Here is a 13646-nt window from a genome sequence, read left to right on the forward strand (position 1 = left end):
ATTTATACATTTAAAATTGTCATCTTCTTACACCTATAACTTTTTTATTTTTCCACGTATGGGGCGGTATGATGGCTAATTTTTTGCGCCGTGATCTGAAGTTTTTAGGGGTACCATTTTTGTTTTGATCTGACTTTTTGATCGCTTTTTATTAATTTTTTTATGATATAAAAAGTGACCAAAAATACACTATTTTGGAATTTGGATTTTTTTTGCGCATACGCCATTGACCGTGCGGTTTAATTAATGATATATTTTATAATTCGGACATTTCCGCACGTGGCGATGGTTATATACATATGGTTATTTTTATTTACACTGTTTTTGTTTTTTTTAAATGGGAAAAGGGGGGTGATTCAAACTTTTATTTGGGAAGGTGTTAAATGAACAGGAGCGGACTTATGGGTCCTTAAGGGGTTAAGGACATAGCATTTTTCCATTTTTGCACTCTTTTTTTCCTCCTTACTTTTTAAAAATCATAACCCTTTAGATTTTCCACCTAAAAATCCATATTATGGCTTATTTTTTGTGCCACCAATTTTACTTTGCAGTGACAGTCATTTTAAGTAAAAATGCCATTTTGTAAATTTTGGGGGCTTCCGGTTAAAATGGTACTTATATAGGTTTGATTTTATCGTAGTTCTGGAAAAAATCATAACTATATGCAGGAAAATGAATACGTAAAAAAAAAAAATTGTCATCTTCTGACCCCTATAACTTTTTTATTTTTCCGCATATGGGGATGTATGAGGGCTCATTTTTTGCGCCGTGATTTTATCGCACCATTTTTGTTTTGATTGGACTTTTTGATCGCTTTTTATTCATTTTTATTATGTATAAAAAGTGACCAAAAATATGCTATTTTGGACTTTGGAACTTTTTTTTACATGTATGCCATTGACCGTGCGGTTTAATTAACAATATATTTTTATAGTTTGGACATTTACGCATGCGATGATACCACATATGTTTATATTTATTTTTATTTACATAGTTTGTTTTTTTAAAGGGGGAAAAGGGGGGTGATTCTGACTTTTATTAGGGAAGGGGTTAAATCACATTTATTAACACTTTATTTTAACTTTTTTTTTTTTGCAATGTTATAGCCCCCATAGGGGGCTTTTACACTGCACTCACTGATTTCCTATACTGATCACTGCCATGCAATAGCATGGCATTGATCAGTGTTATCGCCGCTCGACAACTCCTGCCTGGATCTGAGGCACTGAGCAGTCATTCGGCAATCGGACAGAGTGGAGTCAGGTAGGGATCCTCCTGCTGTCCTGCAAGCTGTTCGGGAAGCCGCAATTTCACCCGAACAGCACCACTGAGCTAACCAACAATGTTTACTTTCACTTTAGACGCGGCGATCAAAGTTGATCGGTGATGTCCGGTATTAGCCGCGGGTCCCGGCAATTGATGGCCGCCGGGACCAACGCTATACGTCCTGTAGCGGGAAGGGGTTAAAAGGGGTATTCCAGTGGAAAACATATATAATTTTTTAAATCAACTGGTGCCAGAAAGTTATACAGATTTGTAAATTACGTCTATTTAAAAATATTAATCCTTCCAGTACTTATCAGCTGCTGTATACAACAGAGGAAGTTGTGTAGCTGTTTTCTGTCTGACCACAGTGCTCTCTGCTGACACCTCGGTCTGTCTCAGGAACTATCCAGAGCTGGATAGGTTTGCTATGGGGGTTTGCTTCTGCTCTTGACAGTTCCTGAGACAGACAGAGGCAGGGGCAGACTGACAACACTTAGGGCCCCCAGACCAAATAAAGCAAAGGCCCTCTGCAAAACTCTGCACCTGGCCACACCTCTGCCGCACCCTTATGCCACCCAATTCTTCCTCATGCCCCAGCCCTACACACAAAATGAAAATTTCAATGACCAATAATACCAGTATACAAAGAGGAAATATATACCACCACACAATAACTGGATAATACTGCCATACTGTACTGAATAATGGTGGTAGATATCAACTATACACAGGATCTGTATACCATATAAGTGATTACAGTTACATCTAGGGAACTCACAGACATCTTTTCTGATCAGCGTTGTCCTTTAATTCTTTCCTTCTCCGTCTGGGTCAGACTGCCATGACAACTATTTCCATCCAAAACTCATCTCTTCAGCATCTGCAAGACAAATATGTTAGATTCTAAATTTTTCCAGTGCCGTCCCCTCCTCTACACAATCCCTCCATCTATAGACCCTGAACTGTTATAATGCCGCTGTGAGGGATTTTTATGCGCCCTGTACAATTTTGCATCCGCTCCTCTCCTCAGCTCTCCGAACCATTTCTTGGTTCAGTCTTCGTGCAAAATTGTCCAGGGTGCATTGCCTCTGCCTCCCCGCAATGTACTGCATCTTGCACTGTATAAGTGTTTCAAAACAGTTTGTAGGTAGATCCGAGCATTCTGCAAGGTGTAGTTTTGCAAAAGCTTGCAACACAATCTTTGAAAAACTGGAAAACTGAGAAATATATATAACTAGCAGAATGCTCGGACAGGTTTTGGCTGTCTGGGCATGCTGGGAGTTGTAGTTTTTAAAAATCTACCTACAAGCTGTTTTATAAACACTTATACAGTCCAAGATGCAGTACATTGCGGGGAGGCGGAGGCAATGCACCCCGGACAATTTTGCACGAAGACTGAGCCAAGAAATGGTTCGGAGAGCTGAGGAGAGGAGCGGATGTAAAATTGTCCGGGAGCATAAAAATACACCCTTACAACCAGGAGCAGGTATATGGGGGGGGGGGGGGGGGCGAGCAGGTTTATGGAGGGGGGGAACCAGGTATTTGGGGGAGCAGCCAGGTATAGGGAAAGCAGTCAGGTTTATGGGGGGGGGACCAGGTATATGGGGGTGCAGGCAGGTATATGAGTGGACTGCCAGGTTCATGGGGGCGCAGCCAGGTTTAGGAGGTGCGGCAGCCAGGTTTATGGGAGGGGGGGGGGGGATTAGCCAGGTTTATGTGGGGCAGCCAGCCAGGTTTACTAGGGGGCAGCCAGGTTTATGAGGGGGGGGGGGGGGGGGGGGGGAGAGTCTGCCACGTGTTTTTTTTTTTTTTTGGGGGGGGGGCAGTCAGCCAGGTTTATAGGGAGAGTCAGCCAGGTTTATGGGGGGTGGGGGGGGGGGGTCCATCAGCCAGGTTTATAGGGGGGGCAGTCAGCCAGGTTTATAGGGGGTGTGGGGCAGCCAGCCAGGTTTATGGGGGGGGGGGCGGACACACAGTCAGCCAGGTTTAACGAGGGGGGGCACAGTCAGACAGATTTAAGGCCCCTCTCCCCTGTAAAATAAAAATAAAAAAAGGTTAAAAAAAAATAAGTAAAAGAGATACTCACCTGTCCCACACAGCGATCTTCTCAGCATGTCTGCTGGCCGCATTCTTCAGCCTTCACAGTGCAGGCGCTAATGAGTGATGTCATCGGCACCTGCACTGCGTGCTGTGTGGGGGCAGAGGTCACGCCTCCTCTCTGTGTTTGCCACAGATGCGGCTCACACAGAGAAGAGGCTCTTCAACTGTGTGTGTGTTAGCCATGCACACAGCTGAAGAAGCAGCGTTAGCCCCAGATCCCCAGTAGCGGCAGTGGTGGGCTCTAACCCGGACAACGTCTGAACAGACCGGCAGGGAATCCTCCCCTGGACAGAGGTGTCAGCAGAGATAACTGTGGTCAGACAGAAAAGAAATTCAAAAGGAAAAGAACTTCCTCTGAAGCATACAGCAGCTATAATTTTTATATAGAAGTCATTTACAAATCTGTTTAACTTTCTTGCACCAGTTGATTTAAAAAAAAAAAAAAAAAGGTTTTCACTGGAGTACCCCTTTAAGTTATTAAAGGAAATTATAATTTTACACTATTTTAAAACTTTCATCTTGTGTTTATCCTTACAAGAAGCTCTTTTTAGCAGGGTTGCATAATACATTTGGCATAAAGTATAATGTTATACCATCTTGAAACTTTCAACATACTTTGCATTTATTTAATTTTACTGTGTATGTCATTTACCATTGATGATGGACAATAATCCGGAGCCCTTTGCAATAAATGTTTTTGATGTGACTCACTTTTCGATGACAAAATCTGCAAAAAAAATAAAAAGGAGATTTTTTTGTACTCACCGTAAAATCTCTTTTTTGTAGCCTTCATTGAGGGACACCTAACTGATGGGTATATGCTCTTGCCACTAGGAGGCGCTGACACTAAGAAAAAAAGTCGACTCCTCCCTGGCAGGATATACCTGCCCACTTGAAGTGAGGTAACCAGTTTTGTCACAAAAGCAGTAGGAGAAGCCAACAAGGAACATGTCCGAAGGACTCTAGAAAGAATCCTGGATAAAAAAAAACCCAAAAACCTGTCCCATGGGCCCACCGCGAACACCTGGAAGCCTAAAGAAGCTCGAGTAGCGTGATCCAGATGACCGGAACACCCTCCACCTTGGAAAAACATGGACCCCAAAGGGAGACGGGAGGAATAATGGCCAAAAAGTGAGCGGAACGGCCTGAAAAGAGGCATCCTGGAACATCGGGTCAACCAACATGGGAATTGGAGGTTCCCAAGTCTCCTGGAAGACTTACAACTGTATGGGAAGTAAACCCAAAGTCGCTTTGGGCGACAAACTTCTAGGTCGAGACAAGAAGAAGCGGGATACAGAAAGACCTCCCCACAAATGGGATTGCGGAGAAGTCTGGGCAGGAGGGCTAACCTGCCCAAGACCTCAACCATCACTAAGGCCCAAAGAACCAGAAGGGCCTACCTAGAAAATAAGGCACTCCACAGCAAACTAGGATAGTGTCCAAGACAAGAAGACTAACCATTCATGAACCCCAGCGGTCAGAGCGGACCGAAGTAACATCCCATCAGGATGGGAACGGAGATGGAAACAAAAGCAACGGTTTCTCCAGAAGACCGTAGAGTCAGTGTAGCGCAACTGACACTGACAAAGGGAAAGATGAACACACCCCTCCAGAGAGAAAGCACCGGGGGAGAAGAGCAATGGCAGGACACAAACACAGCCATACATGGAGTGCATAGACTCCTCCAACAGAGCAGAATGCAAGACTGCATGAGCAAGAAGAGAGCCAGGCTGCAAAAGTGTGCAGCCCTGCTGAGAGCTCTAGGCAAAAAACAAGGGCCCAGCCAGGTACCCCACCTATATAGAGGAGGGGAAAACAAAGTGTGGTCATGATGAAACCCAGGCACTGACCAGCCAAGCTCCCTGATCTCCATACCCCCTGTGGAAGGGGGATTGTCAAAGTGCGCCAGGCGCTATAGGAGCAGGGGAATGCCACCTGAAGGCAAGGGGACAAAGTACTGGGTGGACGTAGCCTCCAGGAAAACTGCAACAACATATCAAGGTAGCCAAGTTGTGTCCTCAGAGAGACCAGTATTAGTGGACACTGGTGCTGGGCAATAGGTACAAAGATGTGACTGCGAATTCAAGTAAGAAGCACACACACAGCAACCTAAGCATTGAGAGGAACACCCCAACATAGTGAAAACCTGGACCAGATGGGGGGCAATGAAGCCATCCTGGTTGTTGTCTAAGGCAACAGAGCCAGCAACTGAACCACCCTGCACAGGAACTCAGGACAGATACCCATGCCAGAACAGAGGTGCTCAACCGCCGTAGACCTGTGGAAACAAGATCACAGGAGGGCCCGTGGCACGCAGACATCCAAAAGTCCGGCAGTATGGAAGACCCGTTCAGCACCCAACGGTGTGTCGCAACCATGCCCCTAGCAGACCAACGTTGCACTCTCGGAAAGGGGAACTGAGAGTGCTCCTTTTGCAGTGAAAGTCCCTGGATCCTGCCGGAAACACCCACACCCCAGCTCCAAATGGTGCACACACCAGGACTGCGGTTGCAGACGTAAGAGATGAAGGATGTATGTAGGAAGGAAAGCATGCAGACACAGTCTGACAGACAGGTATAAAAGGTCCAATGAACCCACTGAGACACACTGTTGCAACTTCACATGGAAAATGAGTCACCGGACTGCAGCCACAGTAGCGACAAGAATGGGGAAGGTGACCTGGCGGATCAGAAAACCAGGTCCCATATTCAGAACCATACACAGAAAGTGGGTTACCAGCCTTCAGTCGAATTAACTGGCGACCTGGCGGTGCAGGAGACCCTGCAGACAAAAGTCCGGCTGACTGGCATCAGTCCCGGGGACCAGCAGAGACCCTAAGTCAGATTCCTTACACCAGCAGTGAGGTACGGGAAACCTGATCATGCCCGCGGCAGACCAGAGATGGGAGACCAACGGTGGCGGCGACCATGCAGACAACAATCTGGCTGAGTAAGTACACCTCCAGGTGCTGGCAAAAGGGGACAGCCAGATAGGCGATCACTGTGTCCCTCTGTGACCTGTGGAAGGGAGAGGAGGCTTAGGAGCCATGGATAGAATCCCCGCCACCCTGGGAGATCGGGGGAGGCTGAGTAGCCATGGTTTGCATTCCCCGTTACCCTGTATAAGGTCCAGAGGAAACCCTGGGTTACTTCTTCGTACGCCTCACGCAGCAATGGGGTACAGGAACTTCAGCCACAGATACATCAGCCATGAGATGAGTGACAGGCAGAGGAGGAAACCAAGCAGAACCCTGTTTGGCTTACTGGTATGGGTCCATAGTATACATCGGTTACTCCTTCAGATACCTCGCACAGCAGTGGGGTACCGGACTCCATCCGCAGATACATCAGCCGTGTGATGAATGACAGGTGGCAGAGGAACCACGCAGACCACTGTCTGGCTTACTGGTATGGGTCCATAGTAGACAATGGGTCACTCTGGTGGACACCTTGCACTGGCAGTGGGGTACCAGAGTGCCTGAGTGACAGATGAGACTACAGTCTGGCATAATGATATCAGGTGCAATCCATGCCCATGCAGGGACACTTCCATGAAGACCTCGCACTAGATGTGAGGATGTGGCATTCTGTGGAGGGGGAATCAGTTTATGAGACGCCAAGAACACCCCTTGGTGGATGATCGTCGAACCTGGCAGAGCGTCCTCAGTGTCTGCCAGGATCCAAAAGCTCTGCAAGGGCCCCTATCCAGCCTCTTGTCTTGGAAGGGGGAGGGAGTGGAAGTTGGCCGTGGGCACGACGGGCATGGTATGGCACTCAGTGGTAAGCGGGGGGAACAGTCTCTGAATATATCCCAGATAGGTTCTAAGGGATTGGGAATCCCTGGCAATAACCCGCCACGTCGGTGCACATGTGCACCCTGACAGAGTGAGAACCCTGCAGAAAATATATACGCTGGAGGCATACCTCACCTGACAATGTAATTAGGCCATAGCCGGTCACTGTACATGGTGACTGAAGGAAATAAGACGACTCCCAAAACCATCCCTGGAAAAGGGACCCTGCAGATATTAAACTGATAAAAACAGATGTGACAGACCAAGGCTGTAATAGTGAATAATCGCCACAAGGGGGAACTCACTAGAAGCAATGGAAAAAAAATCCAGGGTGTAATACAATTTATACCACCACCAAATGGTCCGAGTGACTTTTTTATTTTTTTTTTTTAACTGTGAAGAAGCGCAGCCCTCACAGTTTAAAAATACCCCCCTAGGAGACGGCCACATGCTATAAGGAGAACAGGGGAGGGGGGGCCAGAGAACTTGTAGCAGGGCGCGGCCGCCCCCTCCATCTCCCGAATGCATGAATGGGTGCCAGCTGCACAATCGGTGGCTGATAAAGGTACAGGGATGGGGAACAGGTAGAATGATGAGGCAGGTCCCTCCCCCGCTGGGGAAGTGCCTGGCCACGTGGGATCGGAGACCCGCTGTCCCAAGAGAACTAACAAGGGGGCAGCTGCAGAGAGTCTCCGGCAGCACATAAGAGAATGTGGTCAGGACACTGCGCCTGGCCGCAGCTAAGAGCAGTAAGCAGGCTGGTGTGCCCGCACTAAGGAATGCGGTTGGCCACGTGGAACCGGAGACCCGCTGTTGCAGCTGTAGGTCTCCGGTCATTCTACTAAAGGACACGGCCAGGACACTGCGCCTGGCCACAATAAGAGTAGTAAGTGGGTGTATTGCGCCCGCACTGGGCAAGCAGACGGCCGCGTGGGACTGGAGACCCACTACCCCAGAGTCTGAAACTAGGGCAGCAGCATGAGTCTCCGGCCAAATGAGAAGGGAACGTGGCCAGGGAAGTGTGCCTGGCCGCAATACATGTGGACATGTGGGGCCCGTAGAGGGGGGAGGGCAGGCCCATGGGACTGTCCCCTCCAGAATGGCGCCAGAGGCCATGAGGGGTCCGGCCCAGCAAAGCCACGTGTAATGGCGGCTGAGGAGCTGGGCACATCAGAAAAAGGGGACCCTGGATGAGCAAGGGAGAGGGAGAAGGGGGATTGTAGTACATAATCACCCACGGCTCCATCTTCTCATACGCACCCTGAAATCTTCAGCCAGCATAAGGCCACGCTGCATCACGCCAGGCTGCCATAGCCAGACCTGTGTCTTGCCTCCTACTGACACTAGCTAAAACTGGTTAACTCACTTCCAGTGGGCGGGTATATCCTGCCAGGGAGGAGCTGACTTTTTTTCCTATTGTCATCGCCTCTTAGTGGCAAGAGCATATACCCATCAGTAAGGTGTCCCCCAATGAAGAGCGGAAAAAAAGGATGATAAACAATGGATTGATGAGAGGATATAAAAGTCATAAGCAAAACTTAACTTTTTGTTGTTAATAAAATAAACACTTGCAGATTACAAAATGCAGAAAGCTTTTATCTTAAAAAACAGTCAGTCATTCACTGAATGTGAAAGTTTGGCATGAATGTTTTCTTATTTCAAAATGTTCTTCCTTGGAAGTCATTTGAAGTTTAACAAATCAATTTTAATGAAGTATTCTGTATGTCAACTTTTCAATCTAGTCTTTTATTTAGGCATAAAATGAATCTTACAGATAATGTTACACATAATCACAGTCATAGCTAGGCAATCAAGTTTAACCTGTTATATTTCAACAACATTTTACAATAATACCAGTATCTTTGTATTCTTTTTCTTAAAGGAAAACTGTAGTGGTATTAACTTATCCCCTATTCTTCAGATAGGGGATAAGTTATAGATAACGGGGGTCTGAACGCTGGGGTCCCTCGCGATCTCTTGTACAGGCACCCGGCAGTGGGCAAAAAGGGGGCATGTCCGTCCCCAGCATGACGCAGCGGTTGACACATCCCCCCCCCTATTAATGCCATAGAGATGCAAGGAGGGGCGAGTCAGCCAATGCATCATGTTCGGACGAAACACTCTCTTCATGCGGACTGCCGAGGCCCCGTACAAGAGATCACATGGGGGGTCCCAGCGGTCGGAACCCCCACGATCTATGTTATCCCCTATCATTTGGATAGGGGATAAGTTATATACCACTACAGTTTTCCTATAAGGCCAGCTGCTTATTTTATAAAGCGTACCTGTTTCAAAAGCTTTTCAAAATCCTACATGGTTTTGTTAGATTGACTCTTCAGAGTGGTGACAAGACGATTTTGCTCTCATTGTTGCTATTGAGCTACTGAGAGTCTCTTCCATGGTGCACAGTTATTTCAAATTTTTTGCATTTCCAAAGGCAGGACCATAGCTCCAGGGACATGCACATACTGACATAAAAGGGGGCTTAAGCCCCTGCCCTTTTTCTGCACTTGCCCTTTTATGCCCTATTGACAGGCCTGTTATTGCATTCTGCCCAGAAAAGCCGACAGAGCTCATAGAGCAGCACAAACCCTCTGGACCTTTAAAGCACAACTGTCATGAGGTTTGTGCATATCCCCTTACCACAGTGTGTGTATGGTGTGTAAAATATGTCTGCAGCCTTGCTTTTATACCTCTTATTACAGCTTTTATTAGCTCAAAACCATTTTTATATGTAGCTACTGACAGTCGGATAGGCGTGGCTGGGGTTTGCTATGCCCCTCGGCCGCCACACCTATCCCCTGTACACCAGCGCTGGGACTGCTGTGTGATTGACACACAGGTCCCAGCACATGCACCCCTTATCTTTCATATGTAAGCGATGACCGACATTTCTTTACAGAGCGAGCGCTCTTTCTGACACCTCCGTGCGCCCGAGCAATACTGGAGGCAGAGAGTGAGCACGTTTCCAGCACGGGAGAAGTAAGGCATAGAAGGCGGGAGGAGAAGGCGCACAGAGGCTCCAGACAGTTGAAGTGAGCGCTCACGCTCTGCAAAGAAATGTTGGCGCTTACATATGAAAGATAAGGGGCGCATGCACTGGGACCTGTGTGTTAATTACACAGTGGTCCCAGCGCTGGTGTAAAGGGGATAGGCGTGGCGGCTGCAAGGCATAGCGAACCCTTGTGCACACCTATCAGGTCTTTTTGAGCTAATAAAAGCCGTAATAAGAGGGATAAAAGCAAGGCTGCAGACATATTTTACACACCATACACACACTGTGGTTAGGTTATATGCCCCAATCCTCATGACAGTTGTGCTTTAAGGACCTGCAATGACATTATCAGGTCCTGAAATGTCCTGCATACATGCACCGTGGAAGGATGTAATAAGAAAAGTATAGGGGGGTAAGGTATAGAACCCAATGCATGTGTGAGTTGGGAGATCATAGGGAACAGCATATAGGGGAGATAGGGATACACTCCAGGTGAGGTAAGAAGCTGTATATAGGGGGTATAGGGAGCAGTATATAGGAGGGATAGGGAGCAGGGAATTTTAATGGTTTAGGATAACACACTTTATCAATGGTGGACTTTATTAGAGATCTATTAAAGGTTAAGTTTTATGCAATGCCCAGTCACACAAGCATTTCCTACTTAATGATTTGTGTTTTCTCTTAGATCTCTCTTGCTGGGATTGAGCAACCTAGTGGAGTCCGCACAAGGCCTAAACAATTATTGTGCAGACTTTAAGGTGCTTTGTGAGCATACATGAAAGAAATAGCAGCAGCAAAGTAAGGAAAGGGTAACACTAACTGTGGATACTCTGATGGGTTTACTGATTGGCCCATGTTTCCTATTCCTGTCCTCTGCAGATAGCAGATAGAACATGTTCATTCTTTCAGCAGAATGAAGTGTTGACTGCATTGCCATAAATGGTGACGGTGCAGGTCCGCACAGTCCTATCGCTGAAGGATTTCATCAGAGGCCACTGAGACGGAATCTCCGACCCAGACTAACCTCAGGCAGAGATTCTTAAAGGGGTATTCCAGGCCCAAACTATTTTTTATATATATCAACTGGCTCCGGAAAGTTAAACAGATTTGTAAATTACTTCTATTAAAAATCTTAATCCTTCCAATAGTTATTAGCTTCTGAAGTTGAGTTGTTGTTTTCTGTCTAACTGCTCTCTGATGACTCACGTCCCGGGAGCTGTGCAGTTCCTATGGGGATATTCTCCCATCATGCACAGCTCCCGGGACGTGACATCATCATTGAGCAGTTAGACAGAAAACTTCAGAAGCTAATAACTATTGGAAGGATTAAGATTTTTTAATAGAAGTAATTTACAAATCTGTTTAACTTTCCAGAGCCAGTTGATATATATTAAAAAAGGTTTTGCCTGGAATACCCCTTTAAGTGTATATATACCCTTAAAGGAAGGCTGAATGGAATTAAGTACATGGACATTCCTAAATGGGCAATGTCAGATCCAAAACAATTTTATTATTAAGCAGTTACTGGTGAAAATGAACCCCTTAAGGACCAAGGGTTTTTCCATTTTTGCGCTTTCATTTTTTTCTAATCACCTTCTTATAATCATAATGCTTTTAATTTTGCACCTACAGACTCATATGAGGGCTTATTTTTTGCACAAACAATTGTACCTTGTAATGACAGAAAATTTACAAAAATTGGAATTTGGGAAAAAGGGGGTGATTTAAACTTTTAATAAGGAAGGGGTTAATGTTTGTGTGTTTTTAAACTTTTTTTAAGCTTTACGGCCACCTCAGAAGTTGATCAAACCCCCCACCCTGCGCGATCGTGCGGGGGGGGGTTGGGGATTGCGATCCGCTTCTGAGGTAGCTGTAAGTAAAAAAGTTTTAAAAAAAGTTTAAAAACACACTGGACCATCAGGGAGCAGTTAAAGGTACCTTTAGACGCCGCTGCTGGCTTTGACAGCAGCGATCTAAAGGGTTAATAGCCGCCAGCGGTGATCGCCGCATGTCGGCTATAAACGCAGCCCCCCAGCAAAAGGAATCAGCAGGGGGGCGGCCAGTATGACGGGGTCTCGAGTCAGGAGCCTGCGCCATACCTGCTCAACGGCACATAGACATGTATACACGTCCATGGTCGTCAAGGGGTTAAAGACCTTTTGAAATATGATTGTTTAAAATTTCAAATAAAATAAAAATGAAAATCCCACCACTAGGGGTGTTTTTACTACCAAGCTTCTTGTAAGCTTCTAATAATGTGTCTCTTTGCAAACTTGCCCTACGTTTCCCAAAGTAACTCGTAGAGTTGTAAATAAAGCTTTAACTGTAAAAAGAAGTGTACAATGTTTAGAAAAGTGACCATTTTAGCATTTGTCATTTCCTTATTTTTTACAATGATCAAGTTACACTTGGAAATATTTACCTGCTTACAGGTTTCACGGCATGTTAGTTCCTTTGCCTGAAAGCAGCATGATGTAGCTAAAGATAGAGAAAGAAAAGATTGTAAATAATTAGGAAAACTATAATACAATGCAGGCAGAATATAAGTCTACATTGTCTACATTGGTCATTTTACCTCTAAGTAGGAAAGGAAAAAATCTTTAGCATGTTGCAGAATTTTATGCTAGATTTGTGTGTTTATGTCCACTGTAACTAAGAGATAGACTGGAACAGAAACCCACTAAAATAGTCAACAACTGTGCATTTATACTGGTAACAAGTTGTCCAGATAAAATATTAAAGCAGTTTACACTAAAAAGCCAAAACCTTTAGCCCTTTAAGGACACAGCCCATCTTGGCCTTGAGGCATTTTAGTTTTTTCCATAACTCTTATTTTTCCCACTTCAGGAAAAGGACTTGTTTTTTTGGGCAACCAATTGTATTTTCTAATTACCGTACATCGCATATTTTACCATAAAATGTACGGCAAAACAAAAAAAAATATGTGTGAGAGTTTCATTTTAATGCTGTACATTTTATGATAAAAATCATATGTATCGGAGGGTCAATTTTTCTATTATTGTACCCTTTTTTTAAACAAAATAATTACATTTAAAATTATCCTATTTTGGTCACCTATAACTATCTAATTTTTCCATATACAGGACTAGGTCCCACAGTGCATGAAGAGAGCACAGTTACTGCACTCCCTTCATGTACTGGACATAAATGTACATCCTGGTGTGTTAATAGAGTACTCCAGGATATAAAAATTTATCCCCTATCCTAAGCATAGGGGATAAGTATCAGATCGCAGGGGGTCTGAACGTGGGACCCCCCACAATCTCCCGACCAGGACCCTGACTCTCCTCCTCAATGCATCTCTATAGGAGAGCCGGAACACTGCACCTAGGTATCTCCAGTTCTCCCATTGAGCTGCAGAGAGGGGACCATTCGGCCACAGCTTCGTGTGGTGGCCACCATGGCTCTTTTCATGCAGAGAGCCGGGGCACAATGCGGGAGATCCCAGCGGTTGGACCCCCCCCGCAATCT

The 13646-nt window shown here is 45.7% G+C and overlaps 1 protein-coding gene across 2 annotated transcripts in view; it reads right to left on the minus strand.

Annotated features, from left to right (window-relative positions):
- The window catches only part of RECK (reversion inducing cysteine rich protein with kazal motifs), a 115850-nt gene that overhangs the window by 76202 nt on the left and 26002 nt on the right, over positions 1–13646 (minus strand). For both annotated transcript variants that reach the window (XM_056520738.1, XM_056520740.1), the window contains exons 2-3: positions 12577–12632; positions 4019–4093 (exon numbers count right to left, since the gene is read on the minus strand). In XM_056520738.1, coding sequence (XP_056376713.1) covers positions 4019–4093; positions 12577–12632 — 131 coding nt within the window. The remainder of the gene's footprint in view (positions 1–4018; positions 4094–12576; positions 12633–13646) is intronic.

The sequence above is a fragment of the Hyla sarda genome, chromosome 5 (assembly GCF_029499605.1).
Source record: "Hyla sarda isolate aHylSar1 chromosome 5, aHylSar1.hap1, whole genome shotgun sequence".
Classification (NCBI taxonomy): domain Eukaryota; kingdom Metazoa; phylum Chordata; class Amphibia; order Anura; family Hylidae; genus Hyla; species Hyla sarda.